Below are 16,729 nucleotides of genomic sequence, written 5' to 3'. Positions count from 1 at the left end.
TATATGGTTGTTGACTGAAATTTTGTTATTGTTGGATGAATTGAACCTATGAGAATTTCAGTTTTCATGTTGTGGTTATGTTAGTTGAGTCATTTGGGAGAAAACGGGTTTTTCGTGTGAAATGTCGATGTTTAAGCTTTTTCGCCAATAAGTGATTAAGTGAGGTTTTGGAAAATGACTTTTGGGATGGTTGAAACATGAAATTTTTGTAGATTATGTTAGAGTCAAGTGTCAGGAGCGTGTAGGCGAAAACGGCATCAAAATCCGATTAACGGTTTGAATTTTACGCGTGAAATGGTGAAAAACGCACTTTTTGAAGAACTAATTTCTGAACCTGATGCTGGCAAAACGTGTCACGATTTGGCAAGCTTGTCACGATTTTGTTGGCCGAAAATTCAGTGTTTCTGGACGTAAAATCGTGACACGATTTCTGCGAACCAGATTCTGCATATTTTGCTATTTTTCACCCATTTCCGCTTTGAATTGGATTTTGATGTAAACATGAAAGATTTAGATAATTTGGTTAGCTTTTTAATGGCGTTGGTTTGAGGTCCACATGATTTTTAGAACTTGAGTTATGATCAAATTACTACACATGGGTCATGTGGATTTTTGTGAAAACTTATCGTAACTTTTTCTATGAGCCGTGGAACTTTTCCAAACTTAATATTGAGTTTAATGAAGTACTTAGAGTGAATAATTGAGTATGCATTTATGTATTTGGGAATGTGAATGTGTTGATGGGTTGAGAAATATTTTGGGCGTAGTTGAATCGGTGAAAACGAGTTTTGAGCTAAATGTCGTTTTGTCTTGGTTTTTCTCATACGAACTTGAGCTATCCTTTGAACTAATTTCTAATAGTTTGTAAGTGGCTTAAGTCCTTCACTACATGATTGATTAAGATTGAATTGTAGGATTTCAAACTTAAATAAGTTACCTAACTTTGAAAATTATCAATGTTGGCCGTTTGCCACATGATCTCGATTTTTGTTGGAAATGTTTCTTGAGCAAATTGTCTCGTGAGTTATTGTGATTATTCTTGAATGACTAAGTGAAGTTGTATGAATGAATGATTTTATTTTGGATATCATGTTTATCATGAGATATGTATGCTATCTTACTTAGAATGTAAGGAATGCTTGAATGGTGAAACTATATGTGATAGTTGATGTTAAATGACATTGTTGATCATTGAGAATCATGTTGATGTGTGTTGATGAATACTATGATTTAATTGTGTGTGGGCATGTTTTCTTGATAATGCAATATGTGGAGATAATCAATATAATTGGGTGTCGTCCTATATATTGAGGTTGAAATTGTGGATTGTTGTCGCATTATCGAGTCCTTATACATGTCCATGCATCATAGTCGATGTTGCTGTAAAAGGGTTTAACTCTTTTACTTCGAGATTATTGTAAGGCAGGTGTGAGCCCTTACATACGATGTGCAAGTGGCATCGGAAGGTGACGACCTTGTTGAGATTTGGTACCACATGCATTTATGTGTCAATAAGTGCATATCATGACATGAGTCTTATTTGAAAATGTGATTGGAGATTGTGAATGAATATTTGTGAATTGATAATTGTTCATGAAATATGATTAATGATTGTGCATGGCTTATGATTGGTGATTGTTCATGATGTATATGATCGGTGATTGTTCATGATGTATATGATTGGTGATTGTGTATGAATAACTGTGAATTGATAATTGTTCATGATACATGTAATTGATATTTGTTCATGAAATTTGATTAATTATTATTCATGATACATGTAATTGGTGATTTTTCATGAAATGTGACTAGCGATTATTCATGATACAAGTAATTGGTGATTGTTCCTGAAATGTGATTAATGATTATTCATGATAAATGTGATTGGTGATTGTGAATGAATAATTGTAATTGATAATTGTTCATATGATTGATGAATATTGATGTGAGATATTGGGGTGTGATGTAAGTACTAATGTGTAATTATTATTGATCAAGTGCATGATGTTTAAATTGAAATATCCATGTTAACTGTTATTTGGATTATGATAATGTAATACTTACCCCTAGTGGATCTGTTATGGACCGCCTGCCTATCTGTATGGATGGGTAGACGTTGTGCAGGTTTAGTTGCTTGGTGAGTTCTTGTGCTTGGTGGATATCTGGAGCTTTCTCCGATATCGGTGTTTAGAATTAGTCGGCTCTGATCTAGGCTTCGTTGTGTCGGTCTAGATTAGTTTATTTTGGATTTTGTTATGTTTGGAGATTACCCGTTTGTTGGGATTTTTGAGATGCATCTATGTTGATGTAATTTATTTATTCATAACATGTATATTTGAATTTACTCTGGTTTATATTCCGCTGCGACTGTTGAGGTTTATATACATGTTTATTGGTTTTTGAATTTTGAATGTAGCGTATCCTCTATTTCGTCGTCGATTCTGCAACAACTGGCGCAACTGCCCTGGAGATGGGCTAAGACGCAACTATCGAGGATTCCATCCTGCTGAGGACGAACTATACAATCTTCAGCATTTTTGCCTTAGATGCCGTCTCGATAGTGAGATAAGATGGTTTCTCGACCTTTTTGGCTTTGGCCAACTTATGTAGGTCATTCCATCGAATTGAAAAAACTCTTCTAGAGTTTATCTTTTAAGTTTCGTTTTGTAGCATTTCTTTTGTAATGGATTACTTTGCGCTCTTCAAAGCTTATTTTAAAGATCCTTTTGTGTAAACCGCCCATTAGTTGGCCTTATGAAATGCTATGTTTGAATTTTCTTTTCGAATTACTCCTGTATGATCTTAATTTCTTGTAATGTTGGTTTATACTTTTTCAAGTACTTTCCGTTTATACGCAAGATCCTTCGATCTTCATTTAGTTCTTCGATCTCGTATGCATTGTTCGAAAAGACTCTCAATATTTGCCATGGTCCTTCCCAACTGGGTGACCATTTTCCCAAAACTCTATCTTTTTTATCCATTGGTAAAATGACTTTCCACACCAAATATCCTTGGGTAAAAAGTTTCGATTTCACCTTTTTATTATATACTTTTGCTACCCTCTCCTTTTGTCTTGCAAGGACTTCTAATGCTGTTAATCTTTCTTCATTGAGATCGATCAATTCGTCCATGACCATGTCCCAATAATGATTAACTGGTATTTCGCATTGCCTTTGGACTCTGACCGATTGAAGCAAAATTTCTACCGGTAGCACGACATCATGACCGAATGTTAACCTAAAAGGTGTAGTGTTTGTCGATTCTTTGGGAGATGTTCGACATGCCCACAAAGCTTCGCCTAAAACTTCAGGCCAATTTTTGGGTTTTGCCTTTATTTTGCGTTTGATAATGGCAATGATATTTTTGTTCGCTGCTTCAACTTGACCATTTGCTTGTGCATAATATGGTGTCAAGGTTAGCAATTTAAAACCTATATCTTCGGCAAACTTCGCCATCTTTCGACCAGTGAATACGGATCCTTGGTCTGTGGTTATAGTTTCTGGAATACCAAACCTATAGATTATGAATTTCTGGATGAAACTTATAACTTCCTCTTGAGTAACATCTTTTAAGGGAATTGCTTCTATCCATTTTGTGAAATAATCTATTCCTACCAAGATGTATCTATATCCTTTCGATGAGGTGGGTTTGATCTCCCCTATCACGTCTAAAGCCCATCCTCTAAATGGCCAAGGTTTAATTATCGCATGAAGTTCACTTGCTGGGACGCGCATAATTCCAGCGTATTTTTGGCATCCCTGGCATCCTTTTGCGAAATCTATGCAATCTTTGAGCATAGTTAGCCAATATAGCCCTTGTCGAAATAAAAGCCATTTCATTTTATGGCCTGCTTGGTGCGTTCCACAAGTTCTGCCATGTGTATTGGAAACAGCCAAATATGCATCTGTTTCACCCAGGCATTTCAACAAAACTCCTTCCGAAGTCTTTTTGAATAATTCGTTGCCCATTATTACATAGCTCAAGGCTCTGTATTTTACCTTTCGACAAGTGGTTCCATCTGGATTCTCCAAATATTGCACTATAGGTTTTCACCAATCATTTTCATTTAAATCGTTAATGACAAAAATTTCGACAAAATCTGTACCTTTTTGGCATGCTTCAGTCCCCCCGAGTTTTGGTGTTAACGATTTGCTAGAGAACGATTGCATCGAATTTCGTCTGTTTCTGATCTCTATCGGCTCTTGCATCTGATCTTTCGGTATTTTGTATCCACAGGCCCTCTGTGCCAGATCATTTGCATCTTGGTTTTCCATTCGAGGTATGTGCCGAATTTCCACATGAGTGAATTGTTTTAACAATCTGCTGGCCATCGCATGATAGGTGACCAAACTTTCCTTGACACACTTATACTCTTTAGTCATCTGTCTAAGGACCAGTTCAGAATCTCCTTTAATTTCGATGGATTTTGCCCCCAGTTCGAGCGCTATTTCTAGACCCGTAATCAAGGCTTCATATTCAGCCTCATTGTTAGAGCAAAATTGATTAATTCGAAACATATATTTAAATACATGGTGTTTGGGTGAAATTATCATTATTCCAACTCCGGTACCATTTTTGTGACTGGAACCATTGAAATATAATTTCCAAGGATGGTTTTTTATTTCAGTTGTCAAAACCTTGTCTACTGAATGATCTACAATAAAATCAGCTACAATCTGGCCTTTGACAGCTTTTAATGACTGACAAGTCTGTGAATATTCTGTCAATGCTAAGGCCCACTTTCCGACTCTGCTGTGTAGAATAGGTTTCGATAACATATGCTTAATAATATCAAAATGAGAATAAACATAAACGTCAAAAGGCTTTATATAATGCTTAAGTTTTGTACATGAGAAGAATAAGCACAGACAAAGTTTTTCACTAGGATGATATCTTGTTTCAACATCATTGAGTACACGACTTAAATAGTAAATGGCCCTTTCTGTGCCATGTTCATCCTCTTGTGCTAACATACTTCCTATGGTGCCATCTGACGCTGCTATGTACAACTTCATTCTCCTATCTTTCAACAAAGGAGAAAGAACCGGAGGATTTACCAAATATGACTTGATTTCATCAAAAGATTTTTGGTGCTCTGGTTCCCATTTGAAAACATCATCTTTCTTTAGTCGGAGTAATGGTGAGAAAGCTTGTGTCTTACCACTCAGATTTGATATAAACCTCCAGAGAAAGTTGATTTTTCCCAGTAATGACTGCAACTCTTTCTTCGTAGAAGGAGCTTTGGTCTCAATTATTGCCTTGGTTTTGTTCTGGTTGATTTCGATCCCCTTTTTATGCACTACGAAACCTAAGAAATCACCTGCACAAACCCCAAATGCGCATTTTAAAGGATTCATTTTCAACCCATATCGCCTCATCCTTTCGAATGATTGGCGTAAATGTTCCAAATGTCTTTCTTCCGAAGAAGATTTTACCACAATGTCATCAATGTAAACCTGCATAAAATTTTCTATGAAGTCATGGAACATTAAATTCATCGCTCTCTGGTACGTAGCACCAGCATTTTTTTAGACCAAACGGCATCACTAGCCATTCATAACATCCTAATGCCCCTGGGCATCGAAATGCAGTCTTAGCGATATCTTCTTCTGCAATAAAAATTTGATTATAGCCAGAATATCCATCTAGCATACTCAAGTAATCGAAACCCGCCGCTGAATCTACTAGCATTTCTGCTACCGGCATTGGGTATTCGTCTTTAGGGGTAGCGAGATTCAAATCTCTAAAATTTATGCATACCCTTATGGTTCCATTTTTCTTTTTAACTGGAACTACATTTGCTAGCCAATCTACATACCTTGCAGGCCTGATAAAGCCGCATTTCAGACATCTGTCGATCTCTTCTTTGATCTTTGGTAGGATCTGTGGAGCGAACCTACGAGGAATTTGCTTGACTGGCTTTTTGTCTGGTCGAATTGGCAATTTTAATTCCACCACTTCCCGTTTTAAACCAGGCATTTCATTGTAATCCCATGCAAAGAAATCTTTATATTCTTTCAATAGCTCTGCAATTTGAGTTTTGAATCCTTCAGAGATTTTGGCGCTTACATAAGTAGGTCTTTTAACAGTACCATCTCCCAGATCAATCTCTTCGAGGGGATCTTGTGCTTTCATTTTGGTAGTGGATCCCATGGGATCCTCTTCGAAGCCTAACGGTTCATCATCATAAATGCAATCCAATCTCTGGTCTTCGATAACCTCATCTGTGGATTCTTCTATTGGCTTTTCCATTACCTCTTGCTGCCAATCATCGCCCTCTTTGGCCGTTTGAAGTTTATTTTCGGCCAAATAGGCCGTAATTTTCTCCCAAATATTGGGTTCAGTCATGATTTCAATTTTTGACGTCCCACCCAGTTGGTGGGGTAGCATACTTGGGAAAATCTGGGGTAAGGCCATCAGCAACCTTTTTGTATGCATGAGCTCTAGTTTCGAGCGAATCTTCATTTTCATTATGAATTCCCTGTTGGTTGACCATCACGAAATCATGGTCTCTGAATTCTTTTTCCCACACAAATCCTGCTTCCGGTTATAGTTTCATGGAGTATATCTCGTCGTTCGAAATCATGCCTTTGGGTCCTGGGGATGTGACTGGGGCTATATGTGCTAGTTGTTTATCAAAATTTTTCTTGGTGATAGTGTTTACTTCGGCCAAGAAATAACTCTGATCAGCTTCGACGTTCTCGACTAGACCATCATCTTTCCATATAGCAATCCTTTGATGCACCGTAGAAGGGACCGCTCCCACGCCATGTATCCATTCTCTGCCCAACAGCACGTTGAAATTTGCTTTTGATGGGACCACCATAAACGTTGTTGTCCTTTTTATGCTACCCACCACTAATTCCAATTCGATAGCACCCAAAGAATTTCCTAACGTACCTTCATAATTAGTGAGGATAACATTATGAGGCTTCAAATCAGAATCATAGAGTCCGATCTTTCCCAGGAATGATTGAGGAAGCAGGTTGACTGTGGCTCCACCATCAACTAACACTTTATTTACTCCCACGCCATTGATTTTAGCTTGGATAAATAAAGGCTTGAGATGCAACTTGATCGAAGCGTCTGGTTTTTCAAAGACGGCATGTTGCTCCTTCACACAACCATTTTTCATGACATAATAGCATAGTGGTTTGTGAGTCGCCATTTCATCGACAAAATCACTCTTAACTTCATTAACTTCCGACTGAACGTCGTATTCCACAGGTAGGATCGAGACCACATTGCATACGATATCAAGACTGGGGTCAGATCCAGTGAAATTTGAAGTCATTTCTTCATCCTCTTTGGGATGATCGTTCTTTAATATTGACAATGGAGGTGAGATTCTTTCTGTTGCTGGTTTTTTAACCATTTCGAACACCGCTTTCTGCTTTCCTATCCTTTTGTCAACATTGGAGATGTCTTGTAATGCCGTCGCTTTTTTCTAGCGTTGATATCTACGCCATTGAGTTCGTGTCATGGGGTGCTTACCTTTGTAGTTATTGTTGTAAGGTTATCTGTTGGGCACCACTGGCTCGTCATGTCGAGGAGCAGGGATCTTTCTCTTTACCCATTTGGATGGAGGAGCAGAGTATCCAGATTTTTTACCTCCTGAAAAGACCCAAGTATCAGTGGGGGACTTTGCAGATAGATTGAAAGTTCCTCTCCAATTTTTCCTATGAGAATTTCCAGCAGAATGGTCTTTGTACGGGACACCCCTTTTGTTGAAAGTAAATTTAGGGCGGTTATCTTTCTTTTTTCCTTTCCACTCTGTCTGTGGCTGAGAACCTTCGATTGCTTTTGCGGCCTCTTTATCGAAGACTGCGCTACATCTTGGACAAAGCATGGCGTTGGTATTTGAAATTTTGCAGCGGTTAAGAAAGTCAACTAGATCCTCTTTAGCTTTAGGATATGCCCTTTCCAAATTCTCATGGGGTTGGTCTTCAGTGACCATACTGGTATTTCGAACATGGTCTTCAGTAGCCATTTCAACATCATCAAGCAAAACTTTTCCTGATGAAAATTTGCCGTCGCTTGACTCTGCAACATCCACCAGGTTTATACCAACCACTTCAGCGTACATGGAATCGGCTTTCTTTGAAGATTCGACGTCGGGCTTAGTTGTTGTTTTAGCCTTTTCTTCGAATTTCAGTCTTCCTTCATCGAGAGCCTTCTGCACAGAATCCCTGAAACGAGTGCAACGAGATAAGTTATGGCCCAAAAAACCATGAAATTTGCAAAAACCCCTTTTCTTCCTCTGTTCTAGAGGAGGGAGTTTCATATTTTCTGGCACTAAAATTATGCCATCAGTAACTAGAAGATCAAATATTTCTTCACACTTAGACACATCAAAAGTATAAGTTTTTGGGGGATATTTATCATTTTTGGATTCTTCTACGTTCTTCCCGTTTGATGGCCTTAACAATTTACAATTGTAAGGCGGCCCATCTTTTAATTCTGCAAGATTTATTTCGTTATCTTCAACAGAATCTGAACCCCAATCAAATTCTGGCTCACTATCCCCAGTATCGATATAAGCAACTTTTTCTTTCTTAGGGAACCTATTTGTTCTGGCTTTTTCAGCCTTAAGTCTCTCGACTTGGCGAACCCTAACTGCTAACTGCACCATGTCCCTAAGATACTGTGTATCTAATTTCTTTCAAACAGAATAATCTAAGCCACCCGCAGCCATTTCGACCAACTCGTGTTCTGGCACAGCGGTGAAACATCGGGCTCTAAGGAGTCGAAATCTGTTCAAGTAATCATCTATCGACTCATGCGTTTTTCGTCTAACACTGGCCAATTCTTTCAGACTAATTTTAGATTGGCCCATATAAAATTGCTCATGAAAAGCCTTCTCTAATTGATTCCAACTAACTATGGAGTGTGGAGGCAAAGTTGTGAACCATGTGAATGCATTCTTTGTCAGAGAACTTGGAAAATATTTTAATTTTAAATTCTCATTATTTGCTAAGTCTCCAGCCTCCATAATATATCGAGCAATATGTTCGATAGTGGACTCATTCGTTTCCCCAGCAAATTTAGTGAATTTCAGGACTTTGTGGTTTCTAGGCATCTCCGTTTCTAAAACGAATTCGGACAAAGCCGAAACAAAATTTGGACGGTGCAATCCAGTATTGAAACCGTTTTGGGCCAGCAATGCTTCGACTATATTGGCTATGTTATTATGGCCCTCGTAATTGTTTCGACGAGCCTGCATGACCACTTGGTCCGCATTCTGGTTCCTGTTTACCATTACAGGAATCCTGACTGGTTCTTCTGGTATTTCAGGCTGCGCTTCTTGCGCTTGGTTTTCAAGCACATGGTTTATCTGTTCTTCGACAGGTGGTTCTCTCTGCCTGGCATTCGTATTTCGCACAGCCGGTGTGACGCGCACTTGGGGTGCGCCCAAAAAATCTGCTATTCGCCCCATTTGTTGTGATAGGCCTTGATAACTGCTATTGGTTTCTTGAATCAAAGGATTGATAACCGTCGTGACTTGTTGAGCAACCATATTAACCATATCGTGATTGGTATCTGCCATGGTCTGCCTTAACGCATTTATCGAAGCATTGGTCAGCGATTGTTGAGGCGAACCAAATGGAATAAATGTTTGTTGGGATCTCCCAAAAGAGATATTCTCCCCTTGGTTAGTCAATGGTGGTATGGTCATATTTGAATTCTCAGGAAGTACCACAGTACTTATGTGTGAATTTTAAGTCGAAGAGGTTGGCATCCCATAGGGTCCTCTTCCATTGTTTCCTAGATTGAGAAATCTTTGAGAAAACATATTTCCCACAGTCTGGGTAGTTTGAGCGGCCGCAGTAACCACCGGACTGCCTCGCGAAGTAGTATTGGCCAAGGTGTTCGACGTACTGGCCTGTGACGTTTGCGAAGTCACATTTTCATCCGCTAGGGTGTATACAGGCTCTAATATGTGAGCCATGTTACTAGTTTGGCTAGGTTGCGTAGACCCTGTCGGAATGGTTTGATTGGTCGTTGTTCCTGAAGCAGAAGCAGCGTTCGATGCCGCTGTGCCAGAAACGGTAGTAGGACGCGTCATTTCAGTAAGCAATTTATTATTCCTTAAACGCATGCACAACGCAGACCAAAAGTTTTAGAATTGAAAAAAATTCAAAGTAAAAAGCACAAAAGGTCCCACTGGGCGTACCAATTTGTTTACACTGATTTTTGGTAAACAATCGCTGGTTTCAATAATGTTTACTTGCAAGATCAACCAGGAAATCTTAGTAGCATATTGTGCTTTTTATGTTATGAAATAAACGTAATACTTGTTCGTAAAGTATTTTGATGAAGTAAAAGACAAGTACAAAATGCAAATAACTGAATTCAACATAATTGAATCCAATCGAAATTCTGTAAAGATAGCAATAAAAGAGAATACTTCGAAAAGGTTAAGTAAATTGCAAAGTTGTTCAAAGAAATGTATTGAATTTGTAAAGAATTAATGAAAATTGGTGCACATATTCATACTTTGCAACTTGTGACTCGTTTGTCGCTTCCATACGGACAGTATTGAGTGTAAGTTTTTAGTATGATTGAATTGTGACCCGTTTTTCCTAAGAAAAACCCCTATTTATACAAATAGACCTATAACTGCCTAATCATAGCCATTCAATTTGAATATCGAATAGAGCCGTTGCTACTTTTTGATTTTATCCACAAAGTTGATGGCGCCTTAATAACTACCCCTATCCGTCGAACTAAAGTTATTATCTTCGGTTCCTGCTGAGGACATATCTTCGATAGACCTTTTTCGAAGCTAAACCCATGTTTCGTAGGTCAAACCTTTGACTGCATTAAATGATAGCCTCTTCACAAATATTGGCTAACAGTTGGATCACCACAAAATCCCTAATCTATTTATTTTGCATTTTTGGATATATCTAAGGCAGTAAAGAAATAAAAGTACACACACACCCACACACTTTTCTCATTTATATTTACATTGGACCTAAATACATTCTAATTGCTGGAAATTAAATAACAATAATTAAAATGCTAAATAGAAATAAAAAAAATGCAAAAATGCTAAAAAGAAATAAAATGCAAGAAAATAAAAGAAATTGACAACCGAAGGGACAAAAATTACCGAAGGGAGAAGAGAGAAAAGAGGGAGAAGAGAGAAAAGTTCTTTGACAACTCAAGAGAACTTTTGGTGTGTGAAATTGTGTGGAATGAGGGCTCTATTTATAGGTGAGGAGTTTGATGAAAAAAGGAAAATTGGGGTATGACAGATGCCCCTATTTAAGTTTCTTCGCCCGGAGATTTGAAGATGAAATCTTTGATTTGACGAGTCGAAGAGACTTAAATACAAAATACACCATTTTTTACCTAAGATGTTATGGATGCATGTGATGCAATTTATGAATGCAGGATAATTTGACTCGATTGAGAAATAACAACGGGATACCCGAATTCGTTGAAGAAAAAGGGGTCTGACTCCGGTAGGGGAATGTAGTTTCACTGGGGAAAATGATTGTCTACTATCGTATTGATAGCTTAACAGACACGATTGATACTTTTACCTAACTATCGATGAGATAGCTTAACAAAGGGAAGAATGAGAAAAACCATCGTCTAACTACCGTTGAAATGATAGCTTAACAAAGACAAATGATACTTTTACCTAACTATCGATGAGATAGCTTAACAAAGGTAAGAATGAGTGAAAAAACATCGTCTAACTATCGATGAAATGATAGCTTAACAAAGACAAATGATACTTTTACCTAACTATCGATGAGATAGCTTAACAAAGGTAAGAATGAGAGAAAACACCATCTAACTACCGCTGAAATGATAGCTTAACAAAGACAAATGATACTTTTACCTAACTATCGATGAGATAGCTTAACAAAGGTAAGAATGAAAGAAAAACCATCGTCTAACTATCGTTGAAATGATGTCTTAACAAAGACAAATGATACTTTTACCTAACTATCGATGAGATAGCTTAACAAAGGTAAGAATGAGAGAAAAACCATCGTCTAACTACCGTTGAAATGATAGCTTAACAAAGACAAATGATACTTTTACCTAACTATCGATGAGATAGCTTAACAAAGGTAAGAATGAGTGAAAAAACATCGTCTAACTATCGATGAAATGATAGCTTAACAAAGACAAATGATACTTTTACCTAACTATTGACGAGATAGCTTAACAAAGGTAAGAATGAAAGAAAAACCATCATCTAACTACCGTTGAAATAATAGCTTAACAAAGACAAATGATACTTTTACCTAACTATCGATGAAATAGCTTAACAAAGGTAAGAATGAGAGAAAAACCATCGTATAACTACCGTTGAAATGATAGCTTAACAAAGACAAATGATACTTTTACCTAACTATGGATGAGATAGCTTAACAAAGGTAAGAATGAAAGAAAAACCATCGTCTAACTATCGTTGAAATGATAGCTTAACAAAGCCAAATGATACTTTTACCTAACTATCGATGAGATAGCTTAACAAAGGTAAGAATGAGAGAAAAACCATCGTCTAACTACCGTTGAAATGATAGCTTAACAAAGACAAATGATACTTTTACCTAACTATCGATGAGATAGCTTAACGAAGGTAAGAATGAGTGAAAAAACATCGTCTAACTATCGATGAAATGATAGCTTAACAAAGACAAATGATACTGTTACCTAACTATCAATGAGATAGCTTAACAAAGGTAAGAATGAGAGAAAACACCGTCTAACTACCGCTGAAATGATAGCTTAACAAAGACAAATGATACTTTTACCTAACTATCGATGAGATAGCTTAACAAAGGTAAGAAGGAAAGAAAAACCATAGTCTAAATATCGTTGAAATGATAGCTTAACAAAGAAAAATGATACTTTTACCTAACTATCGATGAGATAGCTTAACAAAGGTAAGAATGAGTGAAAAAACATCGTCTAACTATCAATGAAATGATAGCTTAACAAAGACAAATGATACTTTTACCTTACTATCGATGAGATAGCTTAACAAAGGTAAGAATGAAAGGACAACTTGGTCAGTCACAGTGGGGATGACACTATTGAGAGTTGAAATTGACTGGTGACACCACTTGCATAGCTACCGCTGGGGATTACACTTTTTGAAATTGAAATTGAAGTTTGATTAGTGTCATGACTAGCACGGCTTCATTCTGGGGATGAAACTTTGACAATAAGAAGGTAAATGGAAGAGGCTTATTTGTAGAAACTTGCGGCTTGACACAACGGTAAGTTAAGACTGAATCGAAGAGACACGATCGAATCGAGATTCTGGACGACTGATGCAATTATGTGTGAATTGATGTTGTGCATATGATGTGTACGTATAAACGTACGAATATGTGAAAATATTGATGAATGCATGATTGTATGAATGGATGGATGTGTGAATGTATGAATATACAAATATGCAACTGCATGACTATATAGACTGTATATGATAGGTGACTCGATGAAACGAGACAAGACAGGCAAGATGGGAGGTGGACTGACATCGCAGTACAAACACTCGGCAAACTTCCTTGGAGATGATACTATTGTGAACAAATCGAGCCATTGACGATGTAAGAACCTGGCACAAGGTAGCAATTGATGCCTCCTGGGGGTAAGCCCATTGTTGATAAAAAGTTTGGAAGAAAGTCGCCATTTGTAGACCGGCAGAGAGTATTCTTCCATTGGCATGCTTCAGTAGTCGTTTTTTTTTTTTTTTTTAAAAGATCCCTAACTTTTGCCTAGACCGTCCTTTCAGATTTTCAGTCCACCGGGATTATATTCCTTTTTTGTGCCCCTAATTTTTGCCTGGACCGCCCTTTCTGGTTTTTCAGTCCACCGGGACGCTCTCTATTGCTTAAGCCGCCTTTTCAGGTTTTCAACTTAGCGAGTTTTGATTTTTTTTTTTAATTTTTTTTTTAATATTATTATTATTTTTTTTTTACTGTGACAGCATCTTGTTCAAGGCAGAGGTCCTTTCCATAGTGCTTAGACATGTTTCTCTTTCGGAATGTAACCGTTTTCGAGGCGGATGTTGATGTATGCTTCATCTACTCATGAGTTCAAAGAGAGTGCGTTTGTTGTTCACACTTTTCAAAAGATGTAAAAAAAGTTTTTGTATTTTTTTGAAAATTTTTGCTTTAAGTATTGCCATAAAAAGTAGAAGAAATTTTGCAAATAGAATAAATGAGAGTTCCAAACAAATAGGCATAGGCTCAAATTTGATGAATTGAGTGGTGACCTACCAATGGCATGGCTCCACGGATCTTTGAAAAATTTGGAAAATGGTAAATGTATGGGATGGTACATTGAACACAATAACTGTTATTCTCCCTAACAACTTTGAATGCCCCTGCTCCGAGTCTTTCATCTGCAGATGCTTCATATCAGAGGTCTTTTGATGGCTGGATGCCCTAAGTGGACTGTGCCTGACCAGATGCAGTTACTTTGTCTTTTGATCCTTAACTTTTGCATAGATCGCCTTTTCAGGTTTGCGGTCTATCAGGATAATCTTTTTTGTTCATGTCTCTAACTTTTGCCTAGACCGCCCTTTTGGGTTTTCAATCCACCGAGATGCTCATTTTTGCCTAAGCCGCCTTTTCAGGTTTGCGACTTATCGAGCTTTTATATTTGACAGAGTATTTCTTGACTACACCGGCATTCATAGGAAGTGAAAGTTTGTCACCATCCATAGTTGTAAAAGTCATTGCACATGAACCTTCATAGTTAGGCGTCCAAAGTCTCTTTCTTGAATTTTGCGGGGACGAACCTTCTTGTTGGAAGTTTATTTCAACCTCTTTTGACATGGTTGTACAAGGTCGTCATGCATTTTAAATTCAATCAAGCTTGGACTTCGGCAAAACTCCTATTGTCGGGACTTCGACCTCCACAGGAAGCACGACCTTCATGTTATATACTTGAGGGAAGGAGGGGGTTGCCCCTGTTGAAGTGTGTACTACCCGACAATACTCATGAAGTGCAAGTGGTAGCATCTCGTGCCAATCTTTGTAAATGAAAGCAATTTTTTTGGACAATCTTCTTTGCTATTTTGTTTGCTGCTTTGACGGCTAAGATGCCCCAGTGGGCGAGAGATCTTGCTGGGAGTCTCTTCGTTCTCCTCTTCTCCATCTTCGGTCACAGAGAACTCAAAGTTGGGAGAGAGTACATGGTTATTTTGTTCAACGGGTTTATTAATGCATGATTTGATTATTGATTTTGACAAGTAAGTACAAGTTATGATTATGCAGATATTTGAGAATGATTAAAGAATTTTTTTTTTGGTTTTTTGTATTACCATTTTTCAGAAAAAGCACAAAATAAAATAAAGTCGGGATCAAAACGACCTTTTTATTAATGATGACCAATACTTAAAGCAAAAAGCCCTACACAAGATCACTTTCATCTCGGGCGGGACGAAAGGATGTTTTTTTTTTTTTTGAAAAGCGAAAAGCAACAAACAAACATTAATTGAACAAAAAGTAGCGGAAGGAACGTCAATAGTGTTGTTACCTCTTCACGAATGCTCGTGGATTTCTTGTTCAAACTGATACGTTCTCTTTTTTGTTTGCACGAGTGTTGTAGGTGCGAGTTGACTTTGGACGAGGACAGTTGGGACACCTTTGAGATGGATTGACCTTTAGTAGAAAAGACATAGTGTAAGACTCAGACTTGAAATTATGTATGCAAAATGATGCATGCTATGCTTATGCAAAAATAGACACATTTTTTTTGAAGGACTTGTCAAAGTAATTGTAAACTTAATAAGGAACATTGTTTTATTTGAAAATTGTGAAGATGTTGCAATTGGTTCCCTTTTCAAAGGTAAGAACGAAACCAAGGAAAAAGTTCTTAACAAAAGTTGAAGCTTAGTTAAGATTTTTGAAGTTGTATTTCTTGGTGTTCCTTCTTACAAGGTCTGTATCTTTGATGTTTACAAGAACTTATCTAAGTCCTTCGATATTAGTGAGAAAAAAAAGTTTTTATGAATGAATGCATGTATGCATGATTATGCTACACAAACGGTGAAAACATGGTGATGTTAGGTCCACAATGTCGGAGTCAAGGGTAACAACGCCATTTGGTAAGGACTATGGTTTCATATGTACCTGTATTACGGGTTCTACAAAGTCCTCAGAGTCTTTAACCGCTTCCGAATGTCATCGAGTTGCGGAAATACTTCCGGTCCAACAACGTTCGTAAGAAAGTCTCGTCTGAGTGTAGTATCGCGTATCAACTAAACCCAGATTACTCATGATTAGCCACCGCACTACATCCTAAAAGGCCAAGAGCGGTTAAAGGTGACTAAAGGTTCTCAACCTTTAGCGGTTACTTGAAAATAAAATGCCAAACACGAATACTCATGTCAACATAGTATACTTCCAAGATCCCTCAGTTGAGTGGGGTTATCACATGTGCCAAAACCAAAATTCACTCTTGGCGAGACACTATGATTATACCACCTTCCTATCTTAATGTTCCCTCAAGTCTGGGTAATGGACTTATCTCACCACTCACGTTTAGAAAGAAGAAAGAAGAATTAAATATACACGTATTTCCATCCTTTATTTTTTTATATTTTAAGCAAGTTGTAGCACAAAGAATTAAATAAAGCCAAGTTAGGCTTAACCCTCTTAGGGGGTCCCCAGTGAAGTCGCCATTTCTGTCGCGTCATTTTTCGGAGATCAAGGCCATTTGATTAGCTTTTGACTCACTAATT

General features: G+C 37.7%; 1 protein-coding gene across 1 annotated transcript; it reads right to left on the bottom strand.

Moving 5' to 3' along the window:
• Window positions 1-2,786: 2,786 nt before the first annotated feature.
• Window positions 2,787-6,348, bottom strand: LOC120576986 (uncharacterized). Its single transcript, XM_039827866.1, has 3 exons — window positions 5,548-6,348; window positions 4,106-5,456; window positions 2,787-4,039 (listed from the first exon to the last, which is right to left on the bottom strand). The coding sequence occupies exons 1-3, from the start codon at window positions 6,346-6,348 to the stop codon at window positions 2,787-2,789; spliced, it is 3,405 nt and encodes a 1,134-aa protein (XP_039683800.1).
• Between the last annotated feature and the right edge of the window lie 10,381 nt (window positions 6,349-16,729).

Source organism: Medicago truncatula, chromosome 7 (genome assembly GCF_003473485.1).
Source record: "Medicago truncatula cultivar Jemalong A17 chromosome 7, MtrunA17r5.0-ANR, whole genome shotgun sequence".
In the NCBI taxonomy this organism is placed as follows: Eukaryota; Viridiplantae; Streptophyta; class Magnoliopsida; order Fabales; family Fabaceae; genus Medicago; species Medicago truncatula.
Note: the sequence above shows the minus strand (reverse complement) of the source record. Positions and strands in the feature narration are given on the sequence as shown.